The sequence below is a fragment of the Triturus cristatus genome, chromosome 3_1, assembly GCF_964204655.1.
Source record: "Triturus cristatus chromosome 3_1, aTriCri1.1, whole genome shotgun sequence".
In the NCBI taxonomy this organism is placed as follows: Eukaryota; Metazoa; Chordata; class Amphibia; order Caudata; family Salamandridae; genus Triturus; species Triturus cristatus.
The window spans coordinates 1,003,175,398-1,003,195,196 of record NC_140583.1 but is presented as its reverse complement, the minus strand read 5'-3'; the positions used below and the strand labels follow the sequence as shown (position 1 = coordinate 1,003,195,196).

The following is a 19,799-nucleotide window of genomic DNA, read 5'->3' as shown; positions in this document are numbered from 1 at the left end:
ACCTAGAGGGTGAGCAGGGGTTATCTACCGTGTGTGTCCCTGTACCCTGACTAGAAGCAAGGGTCCCTATTTGGTCTAAGGTGTATGCCTCTGCCAACTAGAGACCCCCAGATCTAACAGTAGTTAATTGTTATTAATTGGTAATTATTTTTAATTAACTTTTTATTGGTATTGATAATTAATGTAATCATATTTTAAAATTAAATCATTACTTTCCCTACTTTTGCACTCTCAGGAGTGGGAATAGTATTTTTAACCCTCCCGCTATCCAACTCTTTCCCTACTGTTGCACTCACTGGAGTGGGAATAGTAATTTTTACCCTCCTGCTATCCAACGTTTTCCCTACTGTTACACTCTTTGGAGTGGGAATACTAATTTTTACCCCTACGCTATCCAACACTTTCCCTACTGTTGCACTCTTTGGAGTGGGAATAGTAATTTTTACCCCTACGCTATCCAACGTTTTCCCTACTGTTGCACTCACTGGAGTGGGAATAGCAATTTTTACCCCTACTCTATCCAACGCTTTCCCTACTGTTGCACTCATTGAAGTGGGAATAGTAATTTTTCTCTTCCTGCTATCCAATGCTTTCTGTACTGTTGCACTCTCTGGAGTGGGAATAGTAATTTTTACCCCTACGCTATCCAATACTTTCCCTACTGTTGGAGTCACTGGAGTGGGAATAGTAATTTTTCCCTTCCCACTATCCAACGATTTCCCTACTGTTGCACTCTGTGGAGTGGGAATAGTAATTTTTCTCTTCCTGCTATGCAATGCTTTCTGTACTGTTGCACTCTCTGGAGTGGAAATTGCAATTTTTACCCCTACGCTATCCAATGTTTTCCCTACTGTTGCACTCACTGGAGTGGGAATAGTAATTTTTACCCCTACGCTATCCAACGCTTTCCCTCCTGTTGCACTCACTGGAGTGGGAATAGTAATTTTTCCATTCCCGCTATCCAACGCTTTCCCCACTGTTGCACTCTCTGGAGTGGGAATAGTCATTTTTACCATCCCGCTATCCAACGCTTTCCCTACTGTTGCACTCTCTGGAGTGGGAATAGTAATTTTTACCCATACGCTATCCAACGCTTTCCCTACTGTTGCACTCACTGGAGTGGGAATAGTAATTTTTACCCCTACGCTATCCAACGCTATCATTACTGTTGCACTCTTTGGAGTGAGAATAGTAATTTTTACCCATACGCTATCCAACGCTTTCCCTATTGTTGCACTCACTGGATTGGGAATATTAAATTTTACCCTCCCGCTATCCAACGCTTTCCCTACTGTTGCACTCTTTGGACTGGGAATAGTAATTTTTACCCATACGCTATCCAACGCTTTCCCTATTGTTGCACTCAGTGGAGTGGGAATAGTAAATTTTACCCTCCCGCTATCCAACGCTTTCCCTACTGTTGCACTCTTTGGAGTGGGAATAGTAATTTTTACCCCTACGCTATCCAACGTTTTCCCTACTGTTGCACTCTTTGGAGTGGGAATAGAAATTTTTACCCCTACGCTATCTGACGTTTTCCCTACTGTTGCACTCATTGGAGTGGGAATAGTTCATTTTACCCTCCCGCTATCCAACGCTTTCCCTACTGTTGCACTCTCTGGAGTGGGAATAGTAATTTTTACCCACACGCTATCCAACGCTTTCCCTATTGTTGCACTCACTGGAGTGGGAATAGTACATTTTACACTCCCGCTATCCAACGCTTTCCCTACTGTTGCACTATTTGGAGTGGGAATAGTAATTTTTACCCCTATGCTATCCAACGTTTTCCCTACTGTTGCACTCTTTGGAGTGGGAATAGTAATTTTTACCCCTACGCTATCTGACGTTTTCTCTACTGTTGCACTCATTGGAGTGGGAATCGTACATTTTACCCTCCCGCTATCCAACGCTTTCCCTACTGTTGCACTCTCTGGAGTGGGAATAGTAATTTTTACCCCTACGCTATCCAATGCATTCCCTACTGTTGCACTCTTTGGAGTGGGAATAGTAATTTTTACCCCTACGCTATCTTACGCTTTCCCTACTGTTGCACTCACTGGAGTGGTAATGGTACATTTTACCCTGCCGCTATCCTACGGTAAAAATATTGATTATTTTTTATTAATATTACGTTAATATATATCTATTAAAAAATAATAATATAAGTTTATTTTTTTTAACTTACATTAATTAATTATTATTTTTAAGGTTATTTAAGTATTTTCATATATGTTTTAGTTAATTATATTTATTATTTTATTGTTTTTACATTACTTTTAAGACATTTTAAAAAATTTGATATTTTGACTAACTATATTTTTGTACAACGATATTTATTGAATCGATATTTTTGTACTTACCTGTTTGGAGATAGGAATTCGATATTTTTGCATTCTATATTTTGGCATCGATATTTTTGTAGGTCTATATTTTGGTAGTCGATATTATGTCAGTGATCCATATTTATATGTGTCCACTAAAAGGGTGCACATATATAGCCTCTCAAAAATAATAAATATTTGTCACCATGAAGCCGAGTGACTCCGTTAATTAAAAGTTACACTGGCTCCAAATCAGCCTTTATATTTGGTGATTAACAATTGCACACATTTACATTTCTTTCAGGTAGCTGCCACCTTAGCGAGAAGGCATGTTTGTTCTTTAGTTCTCTATTATCTGTTTCACAGCACAGGAGTCCCCCTGCCCCCACCCTCTGTAGGTGGGCACTAGACCCGAATTATGGCAGTCGTACTGTAAAAAAGAAATGGGGTGCATTTTCACTGCTAGCATTATGGCCCAGGTCACCATTGTTGTGCACGGAACAGGTACCATGCAACAGGGGAGGAGAGGGGCTAAATGTGTTTTTTTGTTGTTTTTTCCTCAAAGCAGCGGAAAGCCTGCTTTGGGCATTCGGCCTAGAAGTAATGGCCCTGTTGAGTGGGCAGAGTAAATAGCCTGCTTTGCAGAGCTGTAGGTATCATTGGTGCTGCAGTTGCATTAGAGGCCCAGGGCATACTTGCTGTGCCAGTGTTTCTTTGAGCCTTGAAACAATGGCCCAAGGGAGGGGAAAAATGGAGCAGAGGAGATGCCTTGATTTGGGCATCAGAGAGATGAGAGGGAGAGGGATGCTGAGAGATGGGAGGGAGAGGAATATTGAGAGATGAGAGGGATGGTGTGAGATGGGTGCCCATGTTGTTAACAAACATCAGAGGCGACAGCAAGGCAGTACCTATCATTAGTGACAATGACACTTTGGCCTGGGGCCCACTGCATCACAATTATGAATGTTTTACAATACAAAAGTGGGCATCGGGGCTCCTTTTCCTTGCTAGCATTAGGGCAGATGGCGGCCATGGTGCAAAAAATGGGTGCAGCATTCATTAGCTCATTTTCTTTCAGAAAGAGACCAGATTTTTTTCGAGATTGAAGTGACGCTCAGACGTGGTGGGGAAGGTGCTACAGCCATCATTAGTACAGCAGGTGGAGTGCATTGGGGCCCACAGCACCCCAATTGTGGGCAGCAGTGTTTTTGATCAATTCTGTTCTTGTTTGATGCTGTTGTGCTTTTTATAAGTCCCACAATTAGTGAGGATTACTAGATACAGAAAAGTATTCCTGAAATGATCTCATGATCCCTGCCTCTTGTGCTCATTCCTCCTCCTCCCCCTAAAATTCTAGTCATGTTGTTTTGGAGGGGGACACAACTTCAAATTATTTTGCTTATTGGGGTTTAGAGCAAGAACGTTTGAAGACCTCTGCCATAGAGACTTCTTCTGGCCTAAGTAATGTGCTGAAAGGCTTTAAAATGGAAGAAGCAGTTTTTAGTGGCGATGACTCTCTGAGTTCTGGAGTTGCTAGACCTAGACTGAAGTCAATGTGGTGCCTAGATTATATAGTGTCTCTGAAGGTTCGTGGGCCACGACCGATCGCCTCACTACGATCCTTAATCCCCAATGAATTGGGTATCATCAGCATACTTGAACAATTGTGTCCCCAGATGATGAAAAAGATATGCCACAGAGCGCCTAAATAGGTATATGTTAATTACAGTCTTGTATGATGATGAGGACGATAAATTCAGTCCCAATAAATTAGTTAATATTATAAAGTGCTAATTACGATGCTTAGAAATGAAACAAACTTTAGTATTGTGGGCTACAAAAAATATAAGTTATGATTGTAATCTCTAAAAATTATACATATGGACAGATATGATGTGATGCACTCTGTTTTATTATTTCGTAGGATTTGCAGATTTTTTCTATCTCACTAAATATAAGAACACGGATAATCACCCTGGCGTGGCAGTATCGTTTAATGTCAAAATTGATCAACAGAGCTACATGTTGTGCAGCATGGAAAAAAATGGACAAATTTATTTTACGGTAGGAATAATGTTTACTTGAAATGTTGTTGCTGTTCATAAGCATAGGCATTTATTAAATTTTAACATAATCCGATAAGTTTTCAGAGTCTCGATCAAGGTCGGACAGGTTTACAGGGCAAACTGGCAGTGCCCAAAGGACTGGTCTTACAGGTCCGTGTGTGGGCCTATTTTTTGTATGTTTGTGTGCCTTTTTAATTGTGCACTGACTGTATTTGCTGTTTATTTCCCTAATATTATCACAACCTTTGCCTGCAGCAAGCACAAATGTGAGCAGTCTCTCATACTTTGCAAACCACCTGTTCACTGGGGGGCTTATTGCAAGCCCATTGCTTCGCCAGTGTGTTACGGTTTTTAAAGCACCGGCGGCACAGAGTGCAGACCTATATCTTCGAGGCCATACAAAGCCACTTTGCGTGACTTTTCATGGCTTCGTAGATATGGAGTAAGGCAAAGCAGCGCACGTCACTGCATTTTGCAGCACACATAGAAGGAGGAAAACACCTCCATTGATAGGTATTATGCAGGAAGGAGTTCATTCCTGCACAATAGCAATCATCCCTGTAATGCACACACCCTTGCACAATGGTGCAAGGGTGCTAACGTTGGCACAAGGCAGCCAAAATAGCACCAGCGCAGTGGGAAAGGACAGAAATGAGCCATATATTATAAATAGGGCTCCCGGTTTTCCGTTTTTACGGATTTCTACATATAAATACAGACGGAAATCTATATTTCCTTTGTCTGTATTTATATTTAGAAACGGCAAAATACTGAAAAACGTTGCCACACTGCCGTGCTCGAATCCAGCCACGCCCCCTTCCTACTGCTGGAAATTCCTTCCCAGGCGCGCACACAGCCGCACCCGAGTACTTCACAGGTCTTTTGAAAGACCATTTACTTGTTAACGAGGCTTTATTGTTCTTTCACCCCATACATTTCACGTGGCAGCGTGAGAGCTTCGGACCGACATAGCTGTGCATCTGATTCACGCTCAGCACCAGGCGTCTAAAGTTAGGAGGAGGAGACAGAAGAAAGGTGCTATTATGGGGCACAACACTGGATGTAGCCTGCAGGATAAACTTTTGCACCCCAGCGGGGTCAACTCAGTCTTTCATCATTCCAGGGTCGCTAAAAAAATAATACCACCGCCGCCGTCACTCCTGCACACAGAGATCAAGGACAAAGGAGGGACCTCCGAGGGGGCAGACCCCGGGCACAGACAGGGAACCACGCACACAGGCCCGCTTTAAAAACAGACACAGGAAACAACACGCAGGCCTGCGCTTAAAGCAGACTGTCAGAGAGTCTTGTCCACGGGACTGCTCCTAAAGCAGGCACAATCATCATGGGAACTACGCAATAGCAACCGCACAATCACAAATGTCTGCCCTGCTGATTTAGGTGTTTTTGAGGCAATACTAAAGGCCCACCGTTTCCTCCAAATAATCGTACTGCTATTGAGGAAGCCATAGGTTGAATCTGTTAAAGAGGTCAAGCCCAGCTCTTCGAACAGGAGCATAAAAGGAATGGTTCAGGCGGTCACAAAAATCTTGCAATGGCCTACCTTTGGTAAAATTGTTAGCATTAGTCAGAGGCGCAACTAGAGACAAATTTCGGGGGGGGGGGGGGGGGGGGGGGCTGAGCAAAAATTTCGGGGGGGGCTGAACTTTAAGCAATAGGCAGAGTGGAGCTGCAGGGGTTCTTAGAAGGGGTGAAACAACAGCGAAGCCTCATTAACATGCAAATGGTCTTTTAAAGACCTGTGAAGTGCTCGGGTGCGGCTGATTTTTTGCCCGGGAAGGTGTCTCATCCCGGGCTGCCACACACGACAGGGGGGGGAGGGGGGGCTGAAGCCCTGTGAGTCCAATGGGTGTTGCGCGCCTGGCATTAGTCAAAGCAGATCTGACAAGTCGGAAAAGAGAAGAAGGGTGGGTGGAAGCGTGTTTATTTCCTGGTCTCAGTAAACTTCCTATTTTGGCTGAACATCTTTTTTTGTACCTTTTTATAAGGACTCAACATTTATCTTTAAAAACGGTGTTTCTAGTCTCTTATTTTCCATCAGTCACCTTGTAATTAGCAGAGCATCCCAGGATGTGTTGTGTGATTGTGGCCTGGACATACAGTTGGCCAACTTCTCATCCCTGAAAGATTTTATGGATCCAGTGAAGGGTTTGTAGGCTTAGCAACAAGAAATAGTAAAGGCAAGCGCAGGTTTAAGTAGGTTGGTAACATGAGGTTGTACCACTTCTTCCCGTTTCCTAGGGAGGGCTAGTTTCAATACAGGAAAAGAAGAAACAGTTGTTGTAGGAGATAATTTTTGCTAGGTAAGGGAAAAATGCTTAAAAATGTGAAATGAACTAATTCACTTGAAGGCAGATTTCTAGCTGGCTTTAGATGGAAATACAGAAGCCCTGGCACATGTTTACTCCTGATAAGTGCTTGTACTCTATCCTAAAGTGTTTTTATAGCAGAACTGAGAAGCACAGGTACTCTCCTTTTGAAATTACTCAGTACCGGACCATTTATAGCACTGCTAAAGCCACAACAAATCACTAGTTTAAGTGAGCGCATGTATGCATTGTTAATTTAAAAAAATGTGGAAAAATACTAGCTGTAGCGTCGTCTTTTACTTGTGGCAAAAATAAATGTGGATAAATACAGAAAAAGTGCCCAAAAAATAAATATGGATAAATACAGACGGAAATAACAAAAGAATAAATACCATAAAACCGGGAGCCCTAATTATAAATACAGCGAATGCCTGCTTTTACCTTTTGACGCAGGGCAGCATACCAAAGTGACTTACTGCACTGCCCTGCATCAAAAACATGTAAATGAGGCCCTGTTTCTCTACAAGTGGACAGCTTCCCCGATTTTCAGAATGTGGGCCACTTTCTAGGTGTTGTCTAAGATAGTGCATGCACCTTCTCTTGCGAGTGGGATTTGAGGCCGCCTATTGCAACCATTGGTTTGGCTTCATGGTCACACTAATTTTTTCAAGTGCTACTCTTTAGGTGGGGCGTAAAAATATCTTTATCTGTGTCACCAGCCTCATGTTTCTCAAATAAATCATACAAAATATATACATATATGGTGGCTTCCAGCCAAAACTCTTTAATTATTAGTCTATTGACATGTCACTCAAATTATGCTCCCTCCTACCCCAGTAGAGGGTGTAGATCAAGGGACCAGCCCACTCCAACCATTGGATTATTTCACTTTGAGTGACTAAATTTTGTCCTTGCACATGTACACATACACCTAAAACATTGTTCGCCAAGAATAGAACTTGTTAGATAGACAATTGCACTCTCCAATAATTGATAATTCCTATGTATGATAGGATTTCATCAACAAGTTCTTTAACTCTTAAGAAGCTTATTGTAAATTACGATGTTGATTTCTTACTATAAATGAGCCTTGGCATATCTATTAAAGCTAGAGAATATATGTAAATTTCTAGGTTGAAGCCACACTCTCTCAGGTGTGTGATTAGAATTTCAACCACTTGTGTCTGACTTGAAAGAGACCTTTTGTAACGACTTGTGGAACTGAAGCTTTTCAAAATACCCTTTGGGTCCTCAAGCATCATCATCACTGTCATCGTCAGTTTAATTGATTACCCCATAGTAACGCAGTAGGCTGTGGATCATCTTCCAGCAGGCCAGGGTCAATATCTCCCTCTCCACTACTACCAGGTAGTTTCTGGAAAACAGAAGAACATCTTTAAAATAGCACAGGAGCCTCCAGCAGTACTGGAGGTTTCCAAGTGTGTGCATCCCTGGAAACAAACCATTCATTACTGAGTCTGTAGTGTTGCATGCCATGGGTATCAAGGCCCTAAGCTCCTTCCTTAGGGCCCTCAGCAGGTCCTGGGAATAGGCACACTCACAGAAGAGATTGTAGGATGTCTCATCTGTGCTGCAGGCAGGAATTGGTTCCCTTGCATGCATGAAGGCTCTCCCTGGCAGACCTCCTTGGATGGCCATCCAGGCGATGTCCTTGTGGTGGTCACTTAGGCACTTGGAAGCGACATTCTCACATTTGTGGTCTGCTGTGACAGAGGAGGAGGTGGTGACGATCTGTTTGCTGATGTCCCTTGCAGACATATGGTTTGGATGACCTACAGAGTCCACTGGTCCGGGCATGCAGCCTCAAGACCAAATTCTCTGACATTTTCCGCTTCCTTGTAGAACCACGGGATATCCCTTTTGTACGGGAGTACACTCACCCACTCTGCCCATCTGAGGTACATCCATGTTGGCGGCAGGAAAAGGGTGTCATAAAAAAAATGGCGTGGCTTTTGTCTGTGGTCCTCAGAGTGCATCTCATGCAGTGACACATGAAAATTCCTCTCAAGATGGTGGCGATGTCAGGCAATCCTTTTCCTCACTTGTCGTGGGTCTTGAACATCACCTGCCTCTTTACTCTGTCCTCTTGGAATTCAAGATGAAGTAGAAGATCATTTTCATGATTGCCTTGGCCGTTCGAGGCTGCACTGGCCACACTTGAGTGATGTACTGGAGCATTATGCATACATTACACCCACTTAAAAAATAAACAGTCAAAATAACTTATCCAACTACATTTTTACTTTCCAGTGAATAAAACATCCTGTATTTATTAGGGTTGTTAGAAAAGGAGTTTCTGGTTGGCAGAGGTATGCACCCTGTCCAAGCAGGAACCACCACTCCAGTTAGGGAAGCTAGATATTCACCAAAAGATAACCTGTGCTCGCCCTCTGGTAGCTTGGCACAGAGCAGTCAGACTTATCTATAGAGGCAATGAATAAAGAATTTGTATAACACACTCCCACAGTAACACAATGAAAATACCACAAAAATACTCCACACAGGGTTTAAATAATAGATAATATTTTTATGAGTAAAGCGAGACCAAAACAACAAATATCCAATAAGTAGAACCAGAATTATGAATTTTTAAAGATTAAATCAAAATGTAGTGCATAGAGTCATTAGGCACCAACCGGGGTCATCTGGTCTCACTAGACCAGGGTGAATCCGAAGTTCAGGCTCATTAATGGAGGGCAATCCAGCTACAGGTTCTTTCTTCTCATCTCTGGCTCCAGATTATCATTAAGGGGTCATAAGCCCTTTGAGTGGTAAACAGGACACTACCTTTTCAGGTGTGTCAGCCCACCCCTCCCTTCCTGCTCAGGAAGAGCCATCAGAATTAAGCCTGGCCAAAGCACTACGCTAAGCTCGCGTAGCTTGCGAAGTTTGCGCTACTTCGCACTATGCGAATTGCACGTAGCACAGTGCAAACACGCATAGCGTAGCGTAGTGCAGCGGTCATTTTTTGCTTGCTCGCGGTCCTCAACGTCAAGTTGGCGACCGCGAGCAAGCAAAATGACATCCCGGCGAGACTTTTTCCTCGTTCGCGATCAGCAACATCAAGTTGCCGATCACGAGCGTGGAAAATAAACCTCCTGGCAAGCTTCTCAACGCGGGAATGTCAGGTTTCTCATTGTGAGTGGCCGCGTATGCTCGCGACTGCTCGTGATGAGAAACTACCAGTCCGCGTTGAGAAAGCTTCTGCTCGAGTAGAAATCTACTTGAGTGGCCGAAAACGACCGCTTGCACTGTGCAAGATGAAGTTTGCACTGATTGCACAGTGCGGACAAGCATCCGGCACTGTGCAATCAGTGCGAACAGCATCTTGCACGGTGCACTACGCAGTTTGTGAAGCTACGCGTAGCTTGCGTAGTGCGAAGTGCACTTCGCGTAGCTACGCGTAGCGCTACTTAGCAAACTATGCCCAGGGTTAATCAGAAGACAGTTTAGTATGCAGACATACCCAACCTTCCTGCATTTGTGGGAGTCTAGAGGAAATGCATAAAGTGTAGCTGTCACCCAATCCAGACATGTATTAGAGACAGCAGAGCAGTAAGAGTAGAGGAATGCCCTCCTTCTGAAGTGACCTTTCTAAAATAGTAATGTTAAATCCAACTTTACCAGTAAATTAGATTTATCAACACCATTCCAAAGATATATAAAACATGATGCAGCCACTAGTTTCTAATCAATCAGGAATTTATAGCTTAAAAGTGTATTAAGGAATTCCCAATGTTAACCTATGAGAAGAGAAGGATGCACAGGTGTGAAAAACGAATTTGGGTGTTTGTCACTTCCAGGACATGTAAACTAACAGTACATGTCCTACCTTTTACTCGCACAGCATGGGCTACCTAGGGCCTACCTTAGGGGTGACTTATGAGTGATAAAAGGGGGGTTTACGGCTTGGTAAGTAGCTTTAAATGCCAAGTTGAAGTGGCAGTGAACTTCACACACAGGCGCCTCAATGGCAGGCCTGAAACAGGTTTGAAAGGCTACCTATGTGGGTGCACAATCAGTGCTGCAGACCCACTAATAGCACTTAGGTTACAGGCCCTGGGTATATGGTATACCTCTTTCCAAGGGACGTACTAGTAAACTAAAATATGCCAATTGTGTATACACCAATTTTACCATGTTTAGTGGAGAAGTACATGCACTTTAGCACTGGCCAGCAGTAGTAAAGTGCTCAGAGTCCTTAGACTAACAAAGAAAACCATCATAAAGAGGAGGTAAGCAGGCAAAATGTATGGGGAAGACCACACTAAGAATGACAGGTCTAACCAGGGTGTAATCATTTACTGTGATAGAATTCAAGAAATGTTTTAAAATCTGTAATGATGACTCATTGTTATGAACCAACTTTGGCAAATAACTAAACCTAGGTAAAACAAGCACAATTCTTAAAATAGCAGACCTATGTTTGCAAATTTATATATTAAAGCCACACCCCCTCAGCTTGGTGTAAGTGTTTTGCAGCAGTAACATCTGAGTTGAGCGGGCCTCTATTATTACCAAGTGTAACTCCAGTCTAAGAATATCAATGCTTCTTTTTAAAAACAATTATTTTGGGTGTCCTGGTGCTCACCTGGGACACCCATATGCTATTTTTTAATAGGGGAATCAGGGCGGCCGAGCCACAATCCTGAGCACTCCATTTCCAGGGACCAGATTCTTTTTTATCAAGAGCAGGTGGCCCATGTCCCTTTACCCCAAGCCACTATGGGCCCTGCTGACTAAATCCCCTGGAACTTTTTTAATTAACAGGAGGGCCATGGTGCCCCTCTACCTGTGCCACTAAGGGCCCAGGTGATTCCATCCTGGGACCTGTTTTTAACTAAGAAGAGGGGGTGCACTGCCTCTCCACCCAAGCCTTTATGGCACAGGGGATCTCATTCCCCGGGACCTCAGCTTTGTGCCTGGGTGCCACTAAATACTACATTGGGGTTGTCTGGGGAGCTTCAGGGCAAACCAGCTCCCTAGCCAGCACCATACTAGGTGCTAGTGAGAGCCAGCATATTTCCTTTACTCTCACTTGGGTGAGTGCAGCATTTTATTACTGCTCCTGCTGGGCAGGAGCAAAGTGAAGTTTCCTTCCTGGGTGAGTGTAGGTAGAGCATGCAGTCACTCTCCCTGGAAGGGAACCAAAGTGTTCCTGGGGCGGGATTCCTGAGATACTGTGTAGTATCATGCCCCGGGATTGGGGGTTCTCAGGTGGATACCAGCACAGGGAGAAAGGAGCATGCCCCCCCTTATGTAAATATTTGACCCCAGGTGATGGGGTCCCAAGGCTCAACAGAGGCTCAAGGGGTGATGTGGGCCCCTCCCCTTTCTTTACAAGTTAGCCCCAGGAGATAGGTGAGATATGTTTTCTGGGGCCTACTAGTGGCTCCGGTAGGGAGAGCCGAATGCCCCCTCTCTTCTATGTAGGATTCATCCCTGGGAGATGGAGGTCCCTCTGGGACGCCCACATGGGTTTGGGGGCAGGGTATCCCTACCCTGCCCCCTTATATCTTTTATTAAAGTAATTCTGAGAATAAGTACCCAAGTCCTATAACTGCAGACTTCAACATTAACTCTCATGCTGCGGCCAGCCAATTTTAGCATGTATTCCCGCTAGAGCCTTACTTTGATAAAAAGCACCCTAGGGCAATCAGAAAGCTCTTTTTTTTTTATTGTATTTAAGGGACTCTCGCGAGAGTCCCTTGGAACCAAACGTCCAGATATAACAAATAATTTGTATTCCTAATTTCTCAAAAACAGATTTACATTAATTCACAATAAGGTCTAGCTTCCTTCCAAATTTGGTGTAATTTCGTTGAGTCGTTTTTGCTGTACCACGTCCTAAAAAGGTCTATGGAAAATGCATGGGGATTTTGCATTTTGGGACATCCGTTTTTATTGGCTCCTACATGACACAACACCCCAAATATTTCCATGGAGAATGTTTTTGGAAAGTTATATCTATTACCTACTTGCGATAGCTAGTAGGTGGTTATAGTTTGGATCAAAGTTTCCTTAGGAAAAGCATTTTTTGTTTTGCCAATAACTTTAGTGCCGGTTGACAAATTTTCATGAATATTATTTTTAAATGTCCCTTTTCTGTTTCAGCTACTGTGTTGAAAGTTTTGGGGTGATCCGTGAAGCGGGGGCCGAGAAAAAAGAAAGATTACAAAATGCGTTTTTCCCATGTTATGTCCATGGGGATTTAATTTTTTTTTAACATGACTACAGCCCAAACCACTGAACAAAATGACACCAAATTTGGCAGAAAGCTAGATGCTGATCCAGAAAGCGGGCTTTTGTGATTTGGTATAATTAGTTTCAGAGATATTTAAGTTAAGAAAATATAGATATTGGGACACCTGAAATCCTACTGAAATTTGATTGGCTGCCAACACTTTAACCAGGAAGTGTTGGCAGCCATCTTGGGAAGGAAGCCCTCGGGGGTCCAAATTCCAGGGGCATATGAAAAATAAAGGAGGGGAGTGCATGGAGACCCCTCCTAGGGGTTAATCAAACCCCAAGGACCACCTCCTTCCCTGGGCTTTTGATTTCAATTATGCGGGGGATGCCCGCAAGGCACCCCCTGCACCCCGGTGACCACCACATCCCTGTGGCTTTAACTCTAATTAATGTGGGGGGTGCATTTGGCCCCCTTACAGGCAAGAGGACTGCCACCTCTCTGGGGCTTTTGACAAATTGAAGGTGGGGGGACTGCACAGCCTCCCTGCAGCACTGGGGATCACCACCTCCCCGGGCTAATTCAAAGAAAGGAGGTGGGCCGTGCGGTACCCCTCCTGGAGTCATAGATGGTTCTGGGGACCATCACCCGGCAGGGATAGTTCCTGCTATGTCCCGGGGTGCTCACTCCTGGGACTTTGCTGTTTGCTATGGCTTGGCAGCAGCTTTACTGCTTCCGCCCATCCATAGCAAATGATGCTCAACCAGGGCACCCACAACAGAGGTGGGTCCGGGCTCCGGAGGATGAGGTCAGTGATGTCATTTGAGATGTCAAGAGTGATGTCATCAGTGATGTCAGTGACCATGTCATAAGTGAGGTCATAAGCAGTGCAGGAGCATGAGCTATAGTTAAGCTATACTGTTTTAAATTTAAACCTACAATAACTGATAAAACCCCACCGAAAGGAATGTAGCCCTCACCAGTGTAAACATATAAACTCTGAAAAACACCTTTGCAACCACAAACTAAATGCCATTCAAAGAAAGGAAACAGTGACTCAAAGAGTCATTTTTATTTTTTCCTGAAGGGGCAATACAATGCAACTTTGTTATACAAGGCAACAGCAAGAAAGACTGGGCTAACATTATTCTGCTTGACTTTTGTTGTTTAGGGATGTCATTAAAATATTGTTTCTTCTTCCTTTTGCTTTTTCAGTGTTGTGGTCTTTGGTTTAAAGATGCAGGGTTTAGAAACATGTTTAAAGTCTTATTTAAATATTTTGTAAACTGGAGGGATCAGGAAATGTCATAATCATATTTGATATTTTAGCTATGTTTGATTCTTTTACTGATAGGCAAATCTCTGGTTTCATAAGAATTTTTCCAATATGCACCATCACATTCACCCAAAGACAGAGAATGAGTGAATCCATTTGATGCATCAGCCCCCTTTTATAGCAAGTCAGTATTGATAGCTGGTGAATTGCCAAACACCCCAGGCTTTAAACATTCTATGCAAGGTGTAGTGACAGGTATATGTGAAAAGAGTGCTGCCACCAAGCATCTGGGATAGTGGTGAAAACATGACACCAGATATTTGTAAAACATGGAACGCAGTGTCACTTTGAATGGTGCTGCAAAAAGTTCTTGCCAAGTTCAACAAAGATTGGAGTGATATTGTTTGTATTTCCTGTAATTCAGCTATGTATATGAAAAAGTTGTTTGATGACCTGTCACAATCGATACCTGAGCTGAAGTACATCCCTGTAAGAGATCCTTGCACTTGCTAGATGGTATACTAGAAACATCTTTACAATCTTCAAAGTTAATGAAGAATGCTATTGACATTGTAGTCCATTCTGGTGCACTGTTTCATTATGCGCTGGAACTAAAATGCAAATATTTCTAATTCTGTGCTTTGTGTGGCATCAAAGAAAGAGTCATCACAACTGTGTCATTTAGCCGGTAGTTCTCAGTCCTAGAGGCCGTGAATGCTATATTATCCATGTGGCGACCGTATACAGAATGTCTGCTTAGTGATGATGCCAAAGGCAAGAAATGTGAGGACCTTTGGTCGCATATTGATAGTGATGTGAAAAAAAGTACACTCTACTGCATTGTTAGATTTTTACAGGAAAACATGACTGCAGTAGTGGACATAATCAAAAAACTAGAGTCTGAAAACACCTGTGTCTATCAAGTGTTCAGCGTAATTGGAGTAGATGTGAAACATCTCCTTGAGAGGAGGCTGGACGACACTTTTAGTGACTTTGGCACTGCAACATGTTCCATGTTAGAATTCTTGCCACTTGGTAAGCAAAGAAATGTTGAGGAGCAATTTAGGAAATGTTATTTTACAGTGCATGAGAAATGGCTTGCAATGATGCATAGAACTGTCCCTTCACCAACTATGGCATTTGAAGTCAATGAAGCCTCACTTAGGTACTCTGCTCAAGTTCTAGATCCCTTCCATAAAGGGGTAATTTTCTCTGGACTTTGAAAAGGACTGGTTTATTTTTGACCACATCAATAACTAAGGGCATATGCGCTCAGTTTAACACATTTATAACAGAACCCGCCCCAGAAAATCGCAATCTTCAGGTGCACCAGTATTTTTTTTTTTTTTTTTTTTAAAAACCTTTATTTGTGCATAGTAAAAGAACAAATACGGGCCTACAACCATCAGGCCGGCCACAATACGGTTGAGCACAGAGACAAACAATACATCCCCTGTGCGTCAAGGTCAAGATTAGCAACGATTCAGGATTCATACACTGGAGGGATCCTTGACACCAGGGGAAGGAGAAGTGAAGGTTAATTTTAAGGTTTTCAAAAAAAAAAAAAAATTTTTATCGAGAAAAAAAAAAAAGGCAGTAAAGGATAGAAACAAGGAGATTCGAGTCCGCAAGTCGGCTTCATACACTGGAGGGCAGCAGCATCATTAAAACAGCCATAGAAAATCTCATACAGTAAGGCGATGCAGTTAGATAACAGGATCATCACAGTAGTAAATACGCACCCCCTAAAAAGCCGCCCCCACTCAATCCACCCCACACCCGGACCCCGAATCGAAACAAGCATAGCGCAGAGACATGAAAGAAAGAGGCCCATAGAACTAAAAAGAAACAGTAAATTACCCCCCCACCCTACACCAATGCGGAGGCTATGGCCTACCCCCCCCCCAGCATAGTGCCTGTCGCCCAATGAACCCGAAATATAGACAAGAGAGAAAGTAGGAATAGAGTAAAGAAACTAAGAGAAGAAAGAAGAAAGGAGGTGGGGAGGAGCCCACGTATCCTCGGAGCGCCCGACACCACCGGCCAACCAATCCTCCACACACTGAAATCCCACTACACCCAAAGGCGGTCGTGTGAAGACAGCATGTAACACCAAGGCAAAGAAGGCAGACAGATCGCGACGAGTGCGCACAACATATGTAGACAATTCCAGTCCCAGTCCAGCCCGGCCGTGAAGCCATGATGATAGAGAGTAATCTAGCCCTGGCCCGATCGCGGGCGTACGATTAGACCCGCCCCCTCGTGAATGCCCCGCATCCCGAACAGACAAAGACAATATGGCCACTTGGGAGAAGATGGAGAAGTAGAGTCACAAAATGGCCGCCGATCATCTATGGAGGTCCCCTTGCACACCATATAAAATCCAGACCTGGCTTGTAAAGTACATGAGTTACACATAAAAGGAGCCGTAGGCCACCGTGAACGATTCCTCGAGGTCGCCAGGTGTAGTTCAGCTGGAAACTCCTGCGGGCACGGTGAGGCAGGCAACAACAAAGCAGGCAGCAATGACCGGGGAGACAAAGTGTCTGCCATTGAGCAGGAGAGCGATTGATCCTGAGCGCCGGGAAAGCCAAATGAAGACACCAGTGTAGCACCGTTATACCCAGTCGTTGCTTCCCCGCAGGAGGACCACAGCACTGGCAGACTCACGTCTTGTTGATCACAAACGGGGCGCTCACGGCCCGCAGCAGACAGTGTAGAGTCGAACCGCTCACTCAGCGTTTGCAAGCCGACACACAATTGCAGACGAAAGTCCCGCAGGGCAGCCAGAACGGAGCCGTATGTCAGCGGAAGCTGCGTCCCCACAACGGCAGCAATCCGGGACGGCACTGGGGAGCTGGAGTCTGGTAGAGGGAGGGCGAAGCGGGCAGCGGGCGAGACCGGAGCATCACCCCCCAGCAGCGAGCAGGCAATCAGCGCCATGTTTTACCGTTGAACGGTACCGTGGCCAGGGGGGGGATCGTGACAGGGAGGCAATTCCCAACAGGTCTGCGCCGCAACAGGTGAAAGCCAGCAGGCGCTTCCCCTCCCTCGGGCTCTCTTTGCAGCCGACTAGACCATAGAAGAAGGGGGTCTGCAGCCTTCCACAGCGTGGTCCACAGAGCGGGGTAGGAGACCCGCCACACCGGGGCCTACCCTCTAGCTCCAGCCCGTCAGGTGCAGGGTACAGGAGGTGTCCGGGCGTCTCTCTCCCGGCTCTTCTGGCGACCGTACGTGGCGTGAGGCGGGATCGGGACCTCGGGCTCAGATTTGCACCAGCGGGTCCGGTGACTGCAACGCTTCCAGAGGGCCGGCCGAGGCCACAGCAGAGCAAGGGTCCAGGGCGGAGAACAAAGGCACCAAGAACTCCGGCATCCGGGCGGGCTAAGACTTCGGGAAAGCGACGGCGCAGGCAGCGCGTCGTCGCACGCGATGCACCTCGAAAATCGGCAAGGATGGGAATCAGGATGATAGTCCGAGGCCAAGGGCCGACGGAGCCGGGCGCTCAAGCGACTGCTCCGGTCGCCATCTTGGCTCCTCCCCCAGGTGCACCAGTATTGGCATGGAAAGCTATGTCAGTGGCCAGAGTTAGCAAGTAGTGTACTGGCTGGTTTTGCATCGCCCATCTCAAGTGCTAATGTTGAGATGGCCTTTTCACAAATAAACGTTTACATGTGAAGGAAAGAGCAAGCGCACATGACCAAAGACTCACTAAAGAAGTATTTTATGGTGTGCTACAGTAAGTTTGATTTGTAAAGTTGTATTTGAACCTCATATACCCTATACGTACACTGTTTGTACACATACACTATCAGTGCAGAAACCACGCAATAATAATAAAACATTCCATAAACACTGGAAAAACACAGTTTCTGTTGATTTTAATAGCGCGAAAATGTGCAACCACTGATTACCATGTTTTTTTTAAAGAATTAAAAACACTGAAAAAACCCAACCAGAATTTACAAAAACTAGAAACTGAAAATAGAAAAGACTAGTTATAGTTAGCTCAACTTGAACTTGAAACTTGCACTTGAACTTGATAGTTAGCTCAGCGAACTATAACTGCTGAATTTTACAGGTTTTGTACTAGTGAAACCTGAGCCTAGCAAGAACTTCCCTATAACCTTTGTTTTTTTTGTTTTTGAATTTCAAAGGTTTTTTCAATTCCATATCTAACTATAATGTCCCTGTAACCATATATATATATATTCACAGAAAAAACATAGGTTTCAGGGGTGTTATAGTTAGCTGAACATTTCACTCGTACAAATCCATAGAAATTCTTCCGTTATAGTTAGTTTTGCTAACTATAACTCGCGCGCCTGCAATGCACTGCTGATGATGTCACATATTACATCATTCATGACATGGTCAGTGACATCACTGATGACATCACTGATGACATCTCAAATGACACCACTGATGACATCACTGATGACATCATCCAGTGAAGGTAGTTTAGTTTGAAATTTAAACATGTATTGTATATATATATATATATATATATATATACCAATCTGTATTGAAGATTGAGTGAATATATAACTGTCTGGATGGAGGATTTAGTAGCTGTCTGACTGTCGGTTTAAGTGAGTAATTAAAAGTGTCTCACTTAATACATGGATTAGTAACTAAACTATGTGAATGTGTGCATCACTGTCTCTGTTGTTGTATAACATGCTGCATCAGTTGGTCACTAACTACATGAGTGTGTATATTAGTTATTGATTAGTTGGGTGAGTATTTGCATGGGACACTGAGTTTGTGTGTGGTTGGATGGGGTGTGTGTAACTCTATGCATAGATGTGTGAATTGTTGATTGACTAGGTGTATAGGTTTAAGAGTGCATGTGGAAACAGTTGTTTGGGTGACTGAGTGTATTTATTTGTGTGTTGGTGAGTGAATATATGTTTTAGTTGTACATCTTCAACAAAGTAAAAAAATAAATGACAGTGTATGTGAGAGTTTGTGTATATAAATAAGTATATATAAGAGTCAGTGATTGTGAGAGTAACTATATGAATGAGTGTATAATTGTGATGGTGATTTTTTAACATATTAACTATGAATTACTATGTGTTTGAATAAATAAGGTGTTGTGTGTATAATTGTGTAAGTGAGTAAATGTAAGTGTGATTTTTTTCATGAGTGAGTAGGATGACTGCATAACCGACTAAGATGACTGCTGATGTGTCAATGTCTATATATGTGTATAAGTGCATTTGATAGTGTTCTATTAATTAGTGACTGCATGTATAAGTGATTCTGTTGTTGAATGGGTAGTTGTGTGTGTAGACTTAGGAATCAGTGAGTGGGTACGTAGTAACTGGTATTGGTGTGTCAATGATTTCAAATATGGTACTTTGTATTTTACAGTGAGTGATGAAAGATTATACTAGTGTATGATGGGGTGTATCAGATTGTCATGTGGATGATGTCATCAGTGATGTCATTTGAGATGTCATCAGTGATGTCATCAGTGACCATGTCATGAATGATGTAATATGTGACATCATCAGCAGTGCATTGCGGGCGCGCGAGTTATATTTAGCAGAACTAACTATAACGGAGGAATTTCTATGGTTTTGTACG

General features: G+C 43.7%; 1 protein-coding gene across 1 annotated transcript in view; it reads left to right on the top strand.

The window, feature by feature from the left end:
* Window positions 1–19,799, top strand: part of LOC146861401 (interleukin-18-like) — a 420,014-nt gene that overhangs the window by 308,756 nt on the left and 91,459 nt on the right. The window contains exon 5 of the mRNA XM_085645708.1: window positions 4,249–4,388. Within this exon, the coding sequence (XP_085501834.1) occupies window positions 4,249–4,388 (140 nt within the window). The remainder of the gene's footprint in view (window positions 1–4,248; window positions 4,389–19,799) is intronic.